Genomic DNA, 15,829 nt, shown 5'->3' with positions numbered 1-15,829 from the left:
ACCTCTCCTAGATCTGAAATACCCTTTCCTATACCTAGACACCTCTCCTAGATCTGAAATACCCTTTCCTATACCTAGACACCTCTCCTAGATCTGAAATACCCTTTCCTATACCTAGACACCTCTCCTAAATCTGAAATACCCTTTCCTATACCTAGACACCTCTCCTAGATCTGAAATACCCTTTCCTATACCTAGACACCTCTCCTAGATCTGAAATACCCTTTCCTATACCTAGACACCTCTCCTAGATCTGAAATACCCTTTCCTATACCTAGACACCTCTCCTAGATCTGAAATACCCTTTCCTATACCTAGACACCTCTCCTAGATCTGAAATACCCTTTCCTATACCTAGATACCTCTCCTAGATCTGAAATACACTTTCCTATACCTAGACACCTCTCCTAGATCTGAAATACCCTTTCCTATACCTAGATACCTCTCCTAGATCTGAAATACACTTTCCTATACCTAGACACCTCTCCTAGATCTGAAATACCCTTTCCTATACCTAGACACCTCTCCTAGATCTGAAATACCCTTTCCTAGATCTGAAATGATCCATTGGAGCTTATGTACGATTAGGAGCAACTTCAGGGTTTTCTATCATAGAACACCAAACAGTTCTACCTGCAGTTCTATCTGAAGTCAACTGCTAGAATTATCTAGTCTTACTGTGAGAGGTGTCAAACACCAGCCCACATAGCTCTTGCATGCTTGCTGAAGGTGCTCGCCCCCCCCCCCCCTCTTCCCTTTCTTTCTCCTTCCCACCTTTTTCTTCCTCCCTCTCTTGATGACTTCATTAGTGCAGGGCTATCCGGTCTAACAGTTAAACGAGGGTGACCGCGGGGTGAAACAGACACGAAGGCTGGCATTTCCACCATTTAATGGTTAGTGTACTACGGCAGTACCGTACAGGGATGGGTGTATCATTAGTTGAATCTAGAAATTGGGGCAGAGGGAGGAAGCTATGTTGGGGTATCCAGTGCTTTGGTAGGCTTATAACAGCTAAACACTTGCAGGCTTCAGCAGTAGCTCTATGAAAGCATTTTATACCATCTCAAACATATGACAGCTCATAGGTCCAGTGTCCTGATGTTTTAACAGCTGTGTAAACTGTGTATTTCCTGAGGTCTTATGCTATGACAGCTGTATGAATGTTCATAGTACCTCCTTGAGTTGGTCCTTCTCTCTGAGGGCCTGAGCCAGACTCTCCTTCAGCTCTGTCACCTCTATGGCCCTCTCTGCCATCTGGATCTACACAGAGGAAACAGACCATCAGACAAACATCAGACAAACACTGTACCCATTGGCCACAAGGAACAGAGAACTTACAGATTTATTCTTTAAGAACCCATTGTAAGTCATCCTGTATATACCATCCCAGACATAACCTAGTCTAGTGCACTGGGGTAAATATAAATCAAGCAAAGTTTACATGGCTGTGTGTCTGGGCTCTTCTCAAACAACTACAAAGGCAGCTACTCTGCCTGACTCTCTCCGACTCCCCCTCTCTCCAACTCTCCACCCGACTCTCCCCCTCCCTCCCCCCTCTTCAGCTCCTCCCGACTCTCCTTCCCTTCCTCTCTCCTTCCCGCCTCTCTCCAACTCTCCTTCACTCCCTCCCTCCCTCCCTCCGACTCTCCTTCCGACTCTCCCGCCGACTCTCCCTCCAACCCTCGCCCGTCTGTCTTTTCCCCATTATATCTTTCTACAGTATCTATCCCTTTCCCTCCTCCTCCATTTCTCTTTCTCTCCCTTGTTATTGGTGAAGGGGGCTGCAATAGTGCAATTCTCTCCATTCCTCTCCTCCTCTTTTCTGTCATCTCCTCTTAACTCCTCATATATCCTCCCCTCTTCCCTTCCCCTCCCTTCCCCCTCCTCTCCTCCCCAGTGTGTGTGTGATGTAAACAGCTATAAAGCATGTGTATCTGTGTGTCTGGGGCTTGGGGTTATAACTGTGTGTATTTATCTCTATCTGGAGACATTATCGAGAGAGAGACTACTATTTACCCGCACAGATAAACACACTCACTCCCAGAGATCAAGCACACACTCACTCCCAGAGATCAAGCACACACTCACTCCCAGAGATCAAGCACACACTCACTCCCAGAGATCAAGCACACACTCACTCCCAGAGATCAAGCACACACTCACTCCCAGAGATCAAGCACACACTCACCCCCAGAGATCAAGCACACACTCACTCCCAGAGATCAAACACACTCACTCCCAGAGATCAAGCACACACTCACTCCCATAGATCAAGCACACACTCACTCCCAGAGATCAAGCACACACTCACTCCCAGAGATCAAGCACACACTCACTCCCAGAGATCAAGCACACACTCACTCCCAGAGATCAAGCACACACTCACTCCCAGAGATCAAGCACACACACACAGAGCCAGAAAGGAAGGCATTTCACTGTACTTGTGCATTGAAACTGAAACACACACACACCCTCACTGAGCGAAAAGTACACACTTAATCATGAGAAACACACACATTCAGTGTAGAGGACCATGGTGATGAACGGTTAAAGAGTAACAACCAAGCTAACCTCACAGGACTGACCTAGACACAACCTTATCAACCTGGCAAAGAGACTGGGTGTGTTTGTGTGCCAGAATGTGTGCGTCCATGTGTGTGTGTACAAATGTGAGCATGATCGTGTGTGTGTGTGTGTGTGTGTGGATGACTCACCCTGAATCGCTCCTCCTCATTGGCCAGTCTCTGTTTGAGCGTTTCGTTGATAGCACACTGCTCCGCCCACTTCTCCTCCATCCTCGCCAGCTCCTCCTCCACTGAACGAGTCTGCTCTTTCTCTACCTCCTCCACACTCCTCCTCTCATCCACCTCTTCAGCACTCCTCCTCTCATTCTCCACCTCCACCCAACTCTCCATCTTCATGCTCATGAACTCACCTCCTACACTCCTGTCCTTCTTCCTCTCCTCTTCCACACTCCCCTCTTCTTTCCCTTCCTCTCCTCCACTCACTTCCCTCTCATCCCCATTTCTCCCCTTCCACTCCTTCTCCCCTACTCTCATGGTTTCCATGCCTGAGAATGTATTGGTGTATGTGTGTTCCCTGTCTTTGTAACTGCGGTTAGGGACAGCAGGCCTCTCAGTGTCTCCTCTCAGCACAGCTGCAGCCAGATTGCCTGCAAACACACAGAAGTTAGAGGACTTAGTATTAAAGAGAAAAGTGTGTGTGTGTGTGTGTGTGTGTGTGTGTGTGTGTCAGTACCTGCTGTAGGTGACTCTGGACTGGGTGTCAGTGGCTCCTGTGTCGTCTCAGTAGCAGCGTTTCTCTTTGACTCCTACAGACATAAAGGGGAAATAAGTTGAGGAAGCCATTTCAGACCATTGAGATCCATTGAGATGTACCCCAATGATAAACTCCCAGTCATTAGATATAATGTTTCTGTTGCTGAATCAGGCTGGGGACATAGGAGACGGCTTTGCTGCTTATGAAATGACACCCTATTCACTAACATTCACTACTTTTGATCAGAGCCCTAAGGGCCCTTATGAAATGTAGTGCACTATATAGGGAACATATATGTATGGGCACTGGTCAAATGTAGTGCACTATATAGGAAAGAGAGCCGAATGGGCCCTGGTCAAAAGTAGTGCACTATATAGGGAACATATATGTATGGGCACTGGTCAAAAGTAGTGCACTATATAGGGAACATATATGTACGGGTACTGGTCAAAAGTAGTGCACTATATAGGGAACATATATGTATGGGCACTGGTCAAAAGTAGTGGACTATATAAGGAAGCAACCTGTCAGTGGCCTTGGGTGTGTGCCACTAGATGGCGCTATGGTGTGGTGTATTACAGTACTGCAGACAGACAGACTCACCCCCTGGGCCTCGCTGAGCTTGGCCACCTGCCTGCGGAGTCGCTGACACTCCCTGTACTTCTCCTTGTAGTGCTCAGCGGCCATGTGGAGACGCAGCTTCAGCTCCTCCACTTCTCTCTGTAGCTCAGCCTCCGCCTCAGACACCACACACCCCCCCTCACTGGAGGTCCCCACACCCTGAGAAAGAGGGAGGCGGAGTAGTTCAGCACAAATAAATCATTCAATACTGGAATTCTGTTACTAAATTTGTCTACAGCACACAGCAGTTGTACATTCCTCTTACCTTTCTATTCTTAAAAACTAAGAAAGATCCATCTGTGGATATCTATGGTCTCCTTACCACTTCCTGTTGGGAGGTGGTCCTCATGCGGTCCAGCTGCGTCTCCATTCGCCGGCACTCGGCCTGGGCATCGGCCAAGCTGGCGCGGAGGGCGTCGACCTCCAGGCGGGCGCGGTACAGCTCGGTCATGGTGCGGTCGCGGGCACTCGCAGAGTCGCGGAGCTCTGACACCAACATGGCGGCCTGCTGGCGAGACGCCTGGAGCTGCTCCTCGGCCTGGCGAAGCTTCTCCCTCAGACGACCCATCTCAGCCTGGAGAGAGGGAGGGGCAGACAGGTTAATACACACATTTACACACAGGTGCTGCGAGGCCTGACACACAGTGACTGCTACCTCAGAAGGGCTATCTTAGCTTACATGTGTGTCTTTCTTTTCTATGTGACATCAGGGTCAACATTTCTAAATGGTTTGATATACATTTATATATGATTTTCTTGCAGCTTCATGTGTAGTTACAGGAATAAGAGTCTAGGTAGGCACAATGAGACCTTAACTCGAGCAACAACAAAACATCTACATGTCATTCAAAAATGTCACATGAAACATGGACACATGTCTGTTAGTGGTTTAGTCAACTTCTCGATCATTTATACCCATGCTAAACAGCAAAAGATAAACAGCATTTCTATATTTTGTAATAGTTTATATGATCATTTAATACAATAATATAATACAATGGGTTCTGTCAACAAAATCATTGACAATAATAATAATAAAAATAATAACCAATAATGAAAGTATTATAATCTGTTAAGTTTTAATAGTGTGTGTGTGAAAACTAGACATGACATTCTTGCTTCCTCTGTCCTTGTTTCCTCCACTCCTTGAAAGTGCATTGGAGCCCGGAGGGGAGGAACCTTCCCTCCTCTCCCCCAATGTGCTTTGAGAGGGAGGTGAGGAATGGAGGAAAAAAGGGGAGAATCTAAATTGCATTTCCTAAATTCCTGACACCCTTCTCAAAAACCCATTGATAAGAAGGTGAGATGGGAAACACAATCTAGTAAATGAATGGGTTAAGAATATAGAAATAGAAAAATATATGAATGAGCAGTGACAGAGCAGCTAAGATGCCATTTTTATTTTATCTTTATTTAACTAGGCACGTCAGTTAAGAACAAATTCTTATTTACAATGACAGCCTAGGAACAGTGGGTTAACTGCCTTGTTCAGAGGCAGAATGACAGATTTTTACAGTGTCAGCTCGGGTATTCGATCTAGTAACCTTTCGGTTACTGGCCCAACGCTCTAACTACTAGGCTACCTGCCGCCCCAATAGATAGTAGGATACAGTATATACATATGAGATGAGTAATACGAGATATGTAAACATTATTAAAGTGGCATTATTAAAGTGACTAGTGTTCTGTTTATTAAAGTGGCCAATGATATCAAGTCTGTAGGTAGGCAGCTGCCTCCCTGTTCTAGTGATGGCTGTTTAACAATCTGATGGCCTTGAGATAAAAGCTGTTTATCGATCTCTCTGTCCCAGCTTTGATGCATCTGTACTGACCTCCCCTTCTGGATGATAGCGTGGAGAACAGGTAGTGGCTCGGGTGGTTATTGTCCTTGATGATCTTTATGGCCTTCCTGTGACATCGGGTGTTGTAGGTGTCCTGGAGGGCAGGTAGTTTGCCCCCGGTGAAGCTTTGTGCCGACTGCACCACCCTCTGGAAAGCCCTTCGGTTGGGGGCGGTGCAGTTGCCCTACCAGGCGGTGATGCAGCCCGACAGGATGCTCTCAATTGTGCACCAGTAAAAGTTAGTGAGGCTTTTCGGTGACAAGCCACATTTTTAGGCTGGACCATTTCAGTTTGTCGGTGATATGTACACAGAGGAACTTAAAACTTTCCACCTTCTCCACTGATGTCCCGTTGATGTGGACAGGGGGGTTCTCCCTTTACCGTTTCCTGAAGTCCACGATCATCTCTTTTGTTTTGCTGACATTGAGTGTCCAATTCTGTCCAATTCTCTCAGATCTCCACAAGTGTCTTGGGGTAGTAGTGGTTTCTGGACCCCAGAACCCGTCTGGTGTGGGGTGGACCTACAGCACAACACTTGAGGCATTGGTTGGATGTTTCATTCCATTGCTATACACACAGACATGTGTAAGCTGGACACACCCACAGCACCCTATCAGGCTGATCAGGCAGGCCTTTGTAGCTGGAGAGCTGCTGGAAACACTGAAATTATATATTTACTCGTGTGCTTCATTCCAGCTAGTTAGATGTGCAACCACTGACTAACTATAGTTAGGGCATATCTCTAGTCTAGCAATAGATACTGTTGTTTAGGCTGGATATCACCATTTAATAAGACTACCAATGATTAGCTAGGACATATCAGTCAGCTAACCATTTACAGTAACAGCAGTTCATTAATAAGTAAATACACACTAATTATTATGCAGAAATTGAGATATGTTACCTTATCTTGGCACTGTGGCCCGGTATGGCCAGCTATTAATTCATGGAAGTGTGACCTCCTACTTTGAAAGGACAGGAAGTGTTGGCTGAGCACTTGACCAGGCACTGTAAAGTCCATGGAGATCAAGAGCACCTCCTCCCAGCTGCCCACTGCACTGAGGCTAGGTAACACGGTCACCACCGATAAATCCATGATTATCGAAAACTTCAACAAGCATTTCGCAACGGCTGGCCATGCCTTCCTCCTGGCTACTCCAACCTCGGCTAACAGCTCCGCCCCCCCCCCGCAGCTACTCGCCCAAGCCTCTCCAGGTTCTCCTTTACCCAAATCCAGATAGCAGATGTTCCGAAAGAGCTGCAAAACCTGGACCCGTACAAATCAGCTGGGCTTGACAATCTGGACCCTCTATTTCTGAAACTATCCGCCGCCATTGTCGCAACCCCTTTTACCAGCCTGTTCAACCTCTCTTTCATATCGTCTGAGATCCCCAAGGATTGGAAATCTGCCGCAGTCATCCCCCTCTTCAAAGGGGGAGACACCCGGGACCCAAACTGATACAGACCTATATCCATCCTGCCCTGCCTATCTAAGGTCTTCGAAAGCCAGGTCAACAAACAGGTCACTGACAATCTCGAATCCCACCGTACCTTCTCCGCTGTGCAATCTGGTTTCCGAGCCGGTCACGGGTGCACCTCAGCCACGCTCAAGGTACTAAACGATATCATAACCGCCATCGATAAAAGACAGTACTGTGCAGCCGTCTTCATCGACCTGGCCAAGGCTTTCGACTCTGTCAATCACCATATTCTTATCGGCAGACTCAGTAGCCTCGGTTTTTCTAATGACTGCCTTGCCTGGTTCACCAACTACTTTGCAGACAGAGTTCAGTGTGTCAAATCGGAGGGCATGCTGTCCGGTCCTCTGGCAGTCTCTATGGGGGTGCCACAGGGTTCAATTCTCGGGCCGACTCTTTTCTCTGTATATATCAATGATGTTGCTCTTGCTGCGGGCGATTCCCTGATCCACCTCTACGCAGACGACACCATTCTGTATACTTCCGGCCCGTCCTTGGACACTGTGCTATCTAACCTCCAAACGAGCTTCAATACCATACAACACTCCTTCCGTGGCCTCTAACTGCTCTTAAACGCTAGTAAAACCAAATGCATGCTTTTCAACCGTTCGCTGCCTGCACCCGCACGCCCGACTAGCATCACCACCCTGGATGGTTCCGACCTAGAATATGTGGACATCTATAAGTGCCTAGGTGTCTGGCTAGACTGTAAACTCTCCTTCCAGACTCATATCAAACATCTCTAATCTAAAATCAAATCTAGAGTCGGCTTTCTATTCCGCAACAAAGCCTCCTTCACTCACGCCGCCAAACTCACCCTAGTAAAACTGACTATCCTACCGATCCTCGACTTCGGCAATGTCATCTACAAAATAGCTTCCAATACTCCACTCAGCAAACTGGATGCAGTTTTTCACAGTGCCATCCGTTTTGTTACTAAAGCACCTTATACCACCCACCACTGCGACCTGTATGCTCTAGTCGGCTGGCCCTCGCTACATATTCGTCGACAGACCCACTGGCTCCAGGTCATCTACAAGTCCATGCTAGGTAAAGCTCCGCCTTATCTCAGTTCACTAGTCACGATGGCAACACCCACCCGTAGCATGCGCTCCAGCAGGTGTATCTCACTGATCATCCCTAAAGCCAACACCTCATTTGGTCGCCTTTCATTCCAGTTCTCTGCTGCCTGTGACTGGAACGAATTGCAAAAATGGCTGAAGTCGGAGACTTTTATCTCCTTCACCAACTTCAAACATCTGCTATCTGAGCAGCTAACCGATCGCTGCAGCTGTACATAGTCTATCGGTAAATAGCCCGCCCAATTTTACCTACCTCATCCCCATACTGTTTATATTTATTTACTTTCTGCTCTTTTGCACACCAATATCTCTACCTGTACATGACCATCTGATCATTTATCACTCCAGTGTTAATCTGCAAAATTGTAATTATTCGCCTACCTCCTCATGCCTTTTGCACACAATGTATATAGACTCTTTTTCCCCCTTTTTTGTCCTACTGTGTTATTGACTTGTTAATTGTTTACTCCATGTGTAACTCTGTGTTGTCTGTTCACACTGCTATGCTTTATCTTGGCCAGGTCGCAGTTGCAAATGAGAACTTGTTCTCAACTAGCCTACCTGGTTAAATAAAGGTGAAATAAATAAAATAAAAAATTCCACATTTAACCCCACCCACATTTGAACTTCTCAATATCAAGTCATTTTTTAAATTTCTATTCAAAAACGAATATACAGGCCGTTTTCACATTCCCGATTGTTGTTTTCCCCCCCGAGTTAAAAGGGAGCAATCAAAACGTACACGGGCCGTAATCTTACCTCAGGAATCTTGATTTAATGTTGTCCACGAAGTAGGCTAATTATCTTGACTGCCGTAAGAGAAAATCTCTATCACTTGACTATCATTCAGAAAGTCCTTTCCTCAATCAGCTGTTGCTTTACAATAATTTCCCCACGCAACTAAACAGCTAGACATCAAGCGTGTATCAAACTACTAAGCATAATTACTGAAGAACCCTGTTAATGACTGTATCGATTTTGTTTTATTAATCATATGAAAGTTACTCTTTCTGTTTGAAGCATTGGATTTTGGAATCACATACATTATTTTGGATATGTGTGTATATACAGTGGGGCAAAAAAGTATTTAGTCAGCCACCAATTGTGCAAGTTCTCCCACTTAAAAAGATGAGAGAGGCCTGTAATTTTCATCATAGGTACACTTCAATTATGACAGACAAAATTAGAAGAAAAAAATCCAGGATTTTTAATGAATTTATTTGCAAATTATGGTGGAAAATAAGTATTTGGTCACCTACAAACAAGCAAAATGTCTGGCTCTCACAGACCTGTAACTTCTTCTTTAAGAGGCTCCTCTGTCCTCCACTCGTTACCTGTATTAAAGGCACCTGTTTGAACTTGTTATCCGTATAAAAAACACCTGTCCACAACCTCAAACAGTCACACTCCAAACTCCACTATGGCCAAGACCAAAGAGCTGTCAAAGGACACCAGAAACAAAATTGTAGACCTGCACCAGGCTGGGAAGACTGAATCTGCAATAGGTAAGCAGCTTGGTTTGAGGAAATCAACTGTGGGAGCAATTATTAAGAAATGGAAGACATACAAGACCACTGATAATCTCCCTCGATCTGGGGCTCCACGCAAGATCTCACCCCAAAATGATCACAAGAACGGTGAGCAAAAATCCCAGAACCACACGGGGGGACCTAGTAAATGACCTGCAGAGAGCTGGGCCAACGTAACAAAGCCTACCATCAGTAACACACTACGCCGCCAGGGACTCAAATCCTGCAGTGCCAGACGTGACCCTCTGCTTAAGCCAGTACATGTCCAGGCCCGTCTGAAGTTTGCTAGAGAGCATTTGGATGATCCAGAAGAAGATTGGGAGAATGTCATATGGTCAGATGAAACAAAAATATAACTTTTGGTAAAAACTCAAATCGTCGTGTTTGGAGGACAAAGAATGCTGAGTTGCATCCAAAGAACACCATACCTACTGTGAAGCATGGGGGTGGAAACATCATGCTTTGGGCTGTTTTTCTGCAAAGGGACCAGGACGACTGATCCGTGTAAAGGAAAGAATGAATGGGGCCATGTATCGTGAGATTTTGAGTGAAAACCTCCTTCCATCAGCAAGGGCATTGAAGATGAAACGTGGCTGGCTCTTTCAGCATGACAATGATCCCAAACACACCGCCCAGGCAACGAAGGAGTGGCTTCGTAAGAAGCATTTCAAGGTCCTGGTGTGGCCTAGCCAGTCTCCAGATCTCAACCCCATAGAAAATCTTTGGAGGGAGTTGAAAGTCCGTGTTTCACAGCAACAGCCCCAAAACATCACTGCTCTAGAGGAGATCTGCATGGAGGAATGGGCCAAAATACCAGCAACAGTGTGTGAAAACCTTATGAAGACTTACAGAAAACATTTGACCTCTGTCATTGCCAACCAAGGGTATATAGAAAAGTATTGAGACAAACTTTTGTTATTGACCAAATACTTATTTTCCACCATAATTTGCAAATAAATTCATTAAAAATCCTACAATGTGATTTTGTCTGTCATAGTTGAAGTGTACCTATGATGAAAATTACAGGCCTCTCTCATATTTTTAAGTGGGAGAACTTGCACGATTGGTGACTGACTAAATACTTTTTTGCCCCACTGTATACTGTGTACTGGGGTATCTGGAAACAGCCACTGGATGCTTTTTCAAACTGTTGAAGCTATTTCTTCGAAGTTTTTCAACACGTTTTAATATGTGCAGCTACTTTAAGTGATACCTGCAGTCAACTTGATAAAGCAGATCGCGTTCTTCATTTCACCTGTCACATTATTTTACATTATGAAGCTCACCATAGTTCCCCAGAACAGTTGAGTCAGACATGTGTTTGTTAGTAAATAGCACAAGGAGAGAAAGCGGGAGCAGGTGAGTCCAGCTGTGTGTTGACAGGGCTGACACTTCACATTGAAAAGGCAACAGTGTTTTTTTTGTTTCAATAGATTGATCAGGGACGCGCAACTATAGTTAGCCTTCTCAGAAAATACCTCAGTGCAACACAACACATTCAGCAGAAAATAGATTCATTTTCATCAGATGCAATGCTATTTGGCTGGCAGCCACACAAGTAAATGATCTCACAATGTTTTGCAAAAATTATGAATGGCCATCATATTTCTAATGTTTATCATAGAAAGAATGTATCCATCTACATTTCCTAATGTTTATCTTAAAGTTAATCTTGCATTTTACCAGAGAAAAGTATGCTGGCTACACAAAATTAATCTAGCATAGTACTGGAGAAAAGTAGCTACACATAGAAAAGTACTGGAGAAAAGTAGCTACACATAGAAAACTCCTGGGGAACAGTAGCTACACATAGAAAACTCCTGGGGAAAAGTAGCTACACATAGAAAACTCCTGGGGAAAAGTAGCTACACATAGAAAACTCCTGGGGAAAAGTAGCTACACATAGAAAACTCCTGGGGAAAAGTAGCTACACATAGAAAACTCCTGGGGAAAAGTAGCTACACATAGAAAACTCCTGGGGAACAGTAGCTACACATAGAAAACTCCTGGGGAAAAGTAGCTACACCTAGAAAACTCCTGGGGAAAAGTAGCTACACGTAGAAAACTCCTGGGGAAAAGTAGCTACACGTAGAAAACTCCTGGGGAAAAGTAGCTAGTAAAACTCCTGGGGAAAAGTAGCTACACATAGAAAACTCCTGGGGAAAAGTAGCTACACATAGAAAACTCCTGGGGAAAAGTAGCTACACATAGAAAACTCCTGGGGAACAGTAGCTACACGTAGAAAACTCCTTGGGAAAAGTAGTTACACGTAGAAAACTCCTGGGGAACAGTAGCTACACGTAGAAAACTCCTGGGGAAAAGTAGCTACACATAGAAAACTCCTGGGGAACAGTAGCTACACATAGAAAACTCCTGGGGAACAGTAGCTACACATAGAAAACTCCTGGGGAAAAGTAGCTACACGTAGAAAACTCCTGGGGAACAGTAGCTACACATAGAAAACTCCTGGGGAACAGTAGCTACACGTAGAAAAGTACTGGGGAAGAGTAGCTACACGTAGAAAACTCCTGGGGAAAAGTAGCTACACATAGAAAAGTACTGGGGAAAAGTAGCTACACGTAGAAAACTCCTAGAGAAAAGTAGCTACACGTAGAAAACTCCTGGGGAAAAGTAGCTACACATAGAAAAGTACTGGGGAAGAGTAGCTACACATTGGTCATAAAGCTCTAATGCCCGTTGGTGAATTCTCATCCGAGTGGAGAAGTGCAACTGAAGCACAAAATGACTGATGCCAAGCAGAAATTACAATAAGAAGCATTTTACATCTGCATTTACAAAACGCAGCAAGATATTTGTTATGCATTGGTTTTTTTATCCTGTGAGAAAAATGCAGAATTCTGCATTAACGCAACACTTAAGTTTGATTTGCTAGTGGCTGAATGAATAAGGTGACAGGGCATCATATTGAGAAGTCAAAGTCAAAGCCGTTTGTACAGCTGCCACTATCTTGATTTTCTTGCTTCTTTCCCTACTTTCCGTTCTCAGCCCATCTTCTCCTCCAAGCAGAGCAGGCAGGTCCGTTGCCTTAGCAACTCCACTCCACTCAAGACACAGTGTGCAGCCTACACATGCTGCTCCAGAGCAAGTACTGTTCTTCCTTCAGACAAGCATTCTGGTAATAAACGCCCAATGGGCACCCTCTTGTGTAATACTGTGTATATCCTGGTATGAGAGAAGAACTGCAAGACCATATGAACACCTGGATACTGCCAGACCCTAATGTGCCCATGAAAACTGTTTTCACACCATAACATAGGAAGATAGGAAATGTTACAGTACACTTCCGAGATCTCCTCCAACCCCCCCTAAAAAGGTTTTGATACTACTCATGAATTATATTAAATGTATCTATGTTGCCCCTTTATATCTAAATGTATTAATGACTTTGTAACAGCTCCAAACAGATGTCCATGACAACAAATGCTCACTGCTACCCTAATTTATAGAAAGACCCATATGAACACACACACACACCCCTCCCTCCTCACCTTGTCGACAGCGTGTGTGTGCAGCTCTTTCTCCAGGCGATCTTTCTGAGTGACGCATGCTCGGAGCCTGTCCAGTTCTTCCTGGAACTGAGCGATGGTCACTTCTCTGTTGAGCTCCACAGCCTTCAGCATCTGCAGCTCTGCACTCAGCTTAGTGTTCTCTAGCTCCGTGCTACGCAGGTGGACCTACACACACACACACACACGCAGAGAGACCATTATAGACACACAGACAAAGAAAGACTGTTATGAACACACACACATACAGTTTAAGTCGGAAGTTTACATACACTTAGGTTGGAGTCATTAAAACTCGTTTTTCAACAACTCCACAAATTTCTTGTTAACAAACTATAGTTTTGGCAAGTCGGTAAGGACATCTACTTTGTGCATGACACAAGTAATTTTTCCAACAATTGTTTACAGACAGATTATTTCACTTATAATTCACTGTTCCAGTGTGTCAGAAGTTTACATACACTAAGTTGACTGTGCCTTTAAACAGCTTGGAGAATGCCAGAAAATTATGTCATTGCTTTAGAAGCTTCTGATAGGCTAATTAACATCATTTGAGTCAATTGGGGGTGTACCTGTGATGTATTTCAAGGCCTACCTTCAAACTCAGTGCCTCTTTGCTTGACATCATGGGAAAATCAAAAGGAATCAGCCAAGACCTCAGAAAAAATTTGTAGACCTCCACAAGTCTGGTTCATCCTTGGAAGCAATTTCCAAACACCTGAAGGTACCATGTTCATCTGTACAAACAATAGTACGCATGTATAAACAACATGGGACCAAGCAGCCGTCATACCGCTCAGGAAGGAGACGCATTCTGTCTCCTAGAGATGAACGTACTTTGGTGCGAAAACTACAAATCAATCCCAGAACAGCAGCAAAAGACCTTGTGAAGATGCTGGAGGAAACAGGTACAAAAGTATCTATATCCACATTAAAACGAGTCCTATATCGACATAACCTGGAAGGCCGCTCAGCAAGGAAGAAGCCACTGCTCCAAAACCGCCATAAAAAAGCCAGACTACGGTTTGCAACTACACATGGGGACAAAGATCGTACTTTTTGGAGAAATGTCCTCTGGTCTGATGAAGCAAAAATATAACTGTTTGGCCATAATGACAATCTTTAAGTTTGGAGGAAAAAGGAGGAGGCTTGCAAGCCAAAGATCACCATTTCAACCGTGGCAGTATCATGTTGTGGGGGTGCTTTGCTGCAGGAGAGACTGGTGCACTTCACAAAATAGATGGCATCATAAGGGAGGAAAATTATGTGGATATATTGAAGCAACATCTCAAGGCATCAGTCAGGAAGTCAAAGCTTGGTCGCAAATGGGTCTTCCAAATGGACAATGACCCCATGCATACTTCCAAAGTTGTGGCAAAATGGCTTAAGGACAACAAAGTCAAGGTATTGGAGTGGCCATCAAAAAGCCCAGACCTCAATCCCAGAGAAAATGTGTGGGCAGAACTGAAAAAGTGTGTGCAAGCAAGGATGCCTACAAACCTGACTCAGTTACACCAGTTCTGTCAGGAGGAATGGGCCAAAATTCACCCAACTTATTGTGGGAAGCGTGTGGAAGGCGACCCAAAACGTTGGACCCAAGTAAAACCATTTAAAGGCAATGCTACCAAATACTAATTGAGTGTATGTAAACTTCTGACCCACTGTGAATGTGATGAAAGAAATAAAAGCTGAAATAAATCATTCTCTCAACTATTATTCTGACATTTCACATTCTTATAATAAAGTGGTGATCCTAACTGACCTAAGACAGGGAATTTTTACTTGGATTAAATGTCAGGAATTGTGAAAAACTGAGTTTAAATGTATTTGGCTAAGGTGTATGTAAACTTCCGACTTCAACTGTAGATACATGTGCATACACAGTGTATCATTTCACCTTGTAAAGGTCCCTCTCGTCCTTCTCATTCTTCAGTTGGGTCTCCAGAGTGTCTCTATCTGCTGTCAGCTTCTTTAACCTGTCTCTCAGACTGGACAACAACAACTGCATTAATACCAATAATGTTCTCTCTAGTTTTCTGTACTGTATGTCATTTGAGTATAGTACTGTATCTATGGTGTTTCTCATCAACAGTCCAGTTAGTTTCCTTATAGTCCTTTGTGTGTGTGTGTGTGTGTGTGTGTGTGTGTGTGTGTGTGCGGCAGGTTTTCCACTAGGCGTTAATAGCCGGCTCTTGGCCTATAAAAAATGAAAAAAGCTGATAATTAAAATTGGTGCCAGGCCGGGAGAAGAAAAAAATAGATTGCGAAATAATGTTTTTTAGCCTATTTAAATGGTGGAAATACTAGTCGATGGAAATACATTTGACTTGCCATGCTTATCGGTCTATAGGGTAATTTGCATAATTGTGTGTAATTAAATTGCAGCGTGCATAGGCTACTGTATATTCCTTATGAATCTTATTTATCACACCCCTACAGCACACAGATACAGAGCCATGGAGCTGAACAATC

At 44.4% G+C, this 15,829-nt stretch overlaps 1 protein-coding gene across 1 annotated transcript in view; it reads right to left on the bottom strand.

Annotated features, from left to right (window-relative positions):
* The window catches only part of LOC115128655 (tax1-binding protein 1 homolog A), a 41,498-nt gene that overhangs the window by 9,859 nt on the left and 15,810 nt on the right, over positions 1-15,829 (bottom strand). Inside the window, 7 exon segments of the mRNA XM_029658716.2 lie at positions 1,174-1,260; positions 2,715-3,172; positions 3,259-3,331; positions 3,883-4,059; positions 4,223-4,474; positions 13,340-13,525; positions 15,255-15,345. Coding sequence (XP_029514576.2) covers positions 1,174-1,260; positions 2,715-3,172; positions 3,259-3,331; positions 3,883-4,059; positions 4,223-4,474; positions 13,340-13,525; positions 15,255-15,345 — 1,324 coding nt within the window.

This window comes from Oncorhynchus nerka, linkage group LG4, assembly GCF_034236695.1.
Source record: "Oncorhynchus nerka isolate Pitt River linkage group LG4, Oner_Uvic_2.0, whole genome shotgun sequence".
In the NCBI taxonomy this organism is placed as follows: domain Eukaryota; kingdom Metazoa; phylum Chordata; class Actinopteri; order Salmoniformes; family Salmonidae; genus Oncorhynchus; species Oncorhynchus nerka.
This window is presented reverse-complemented; position numbering and strand designations above follow the sequence as displayed.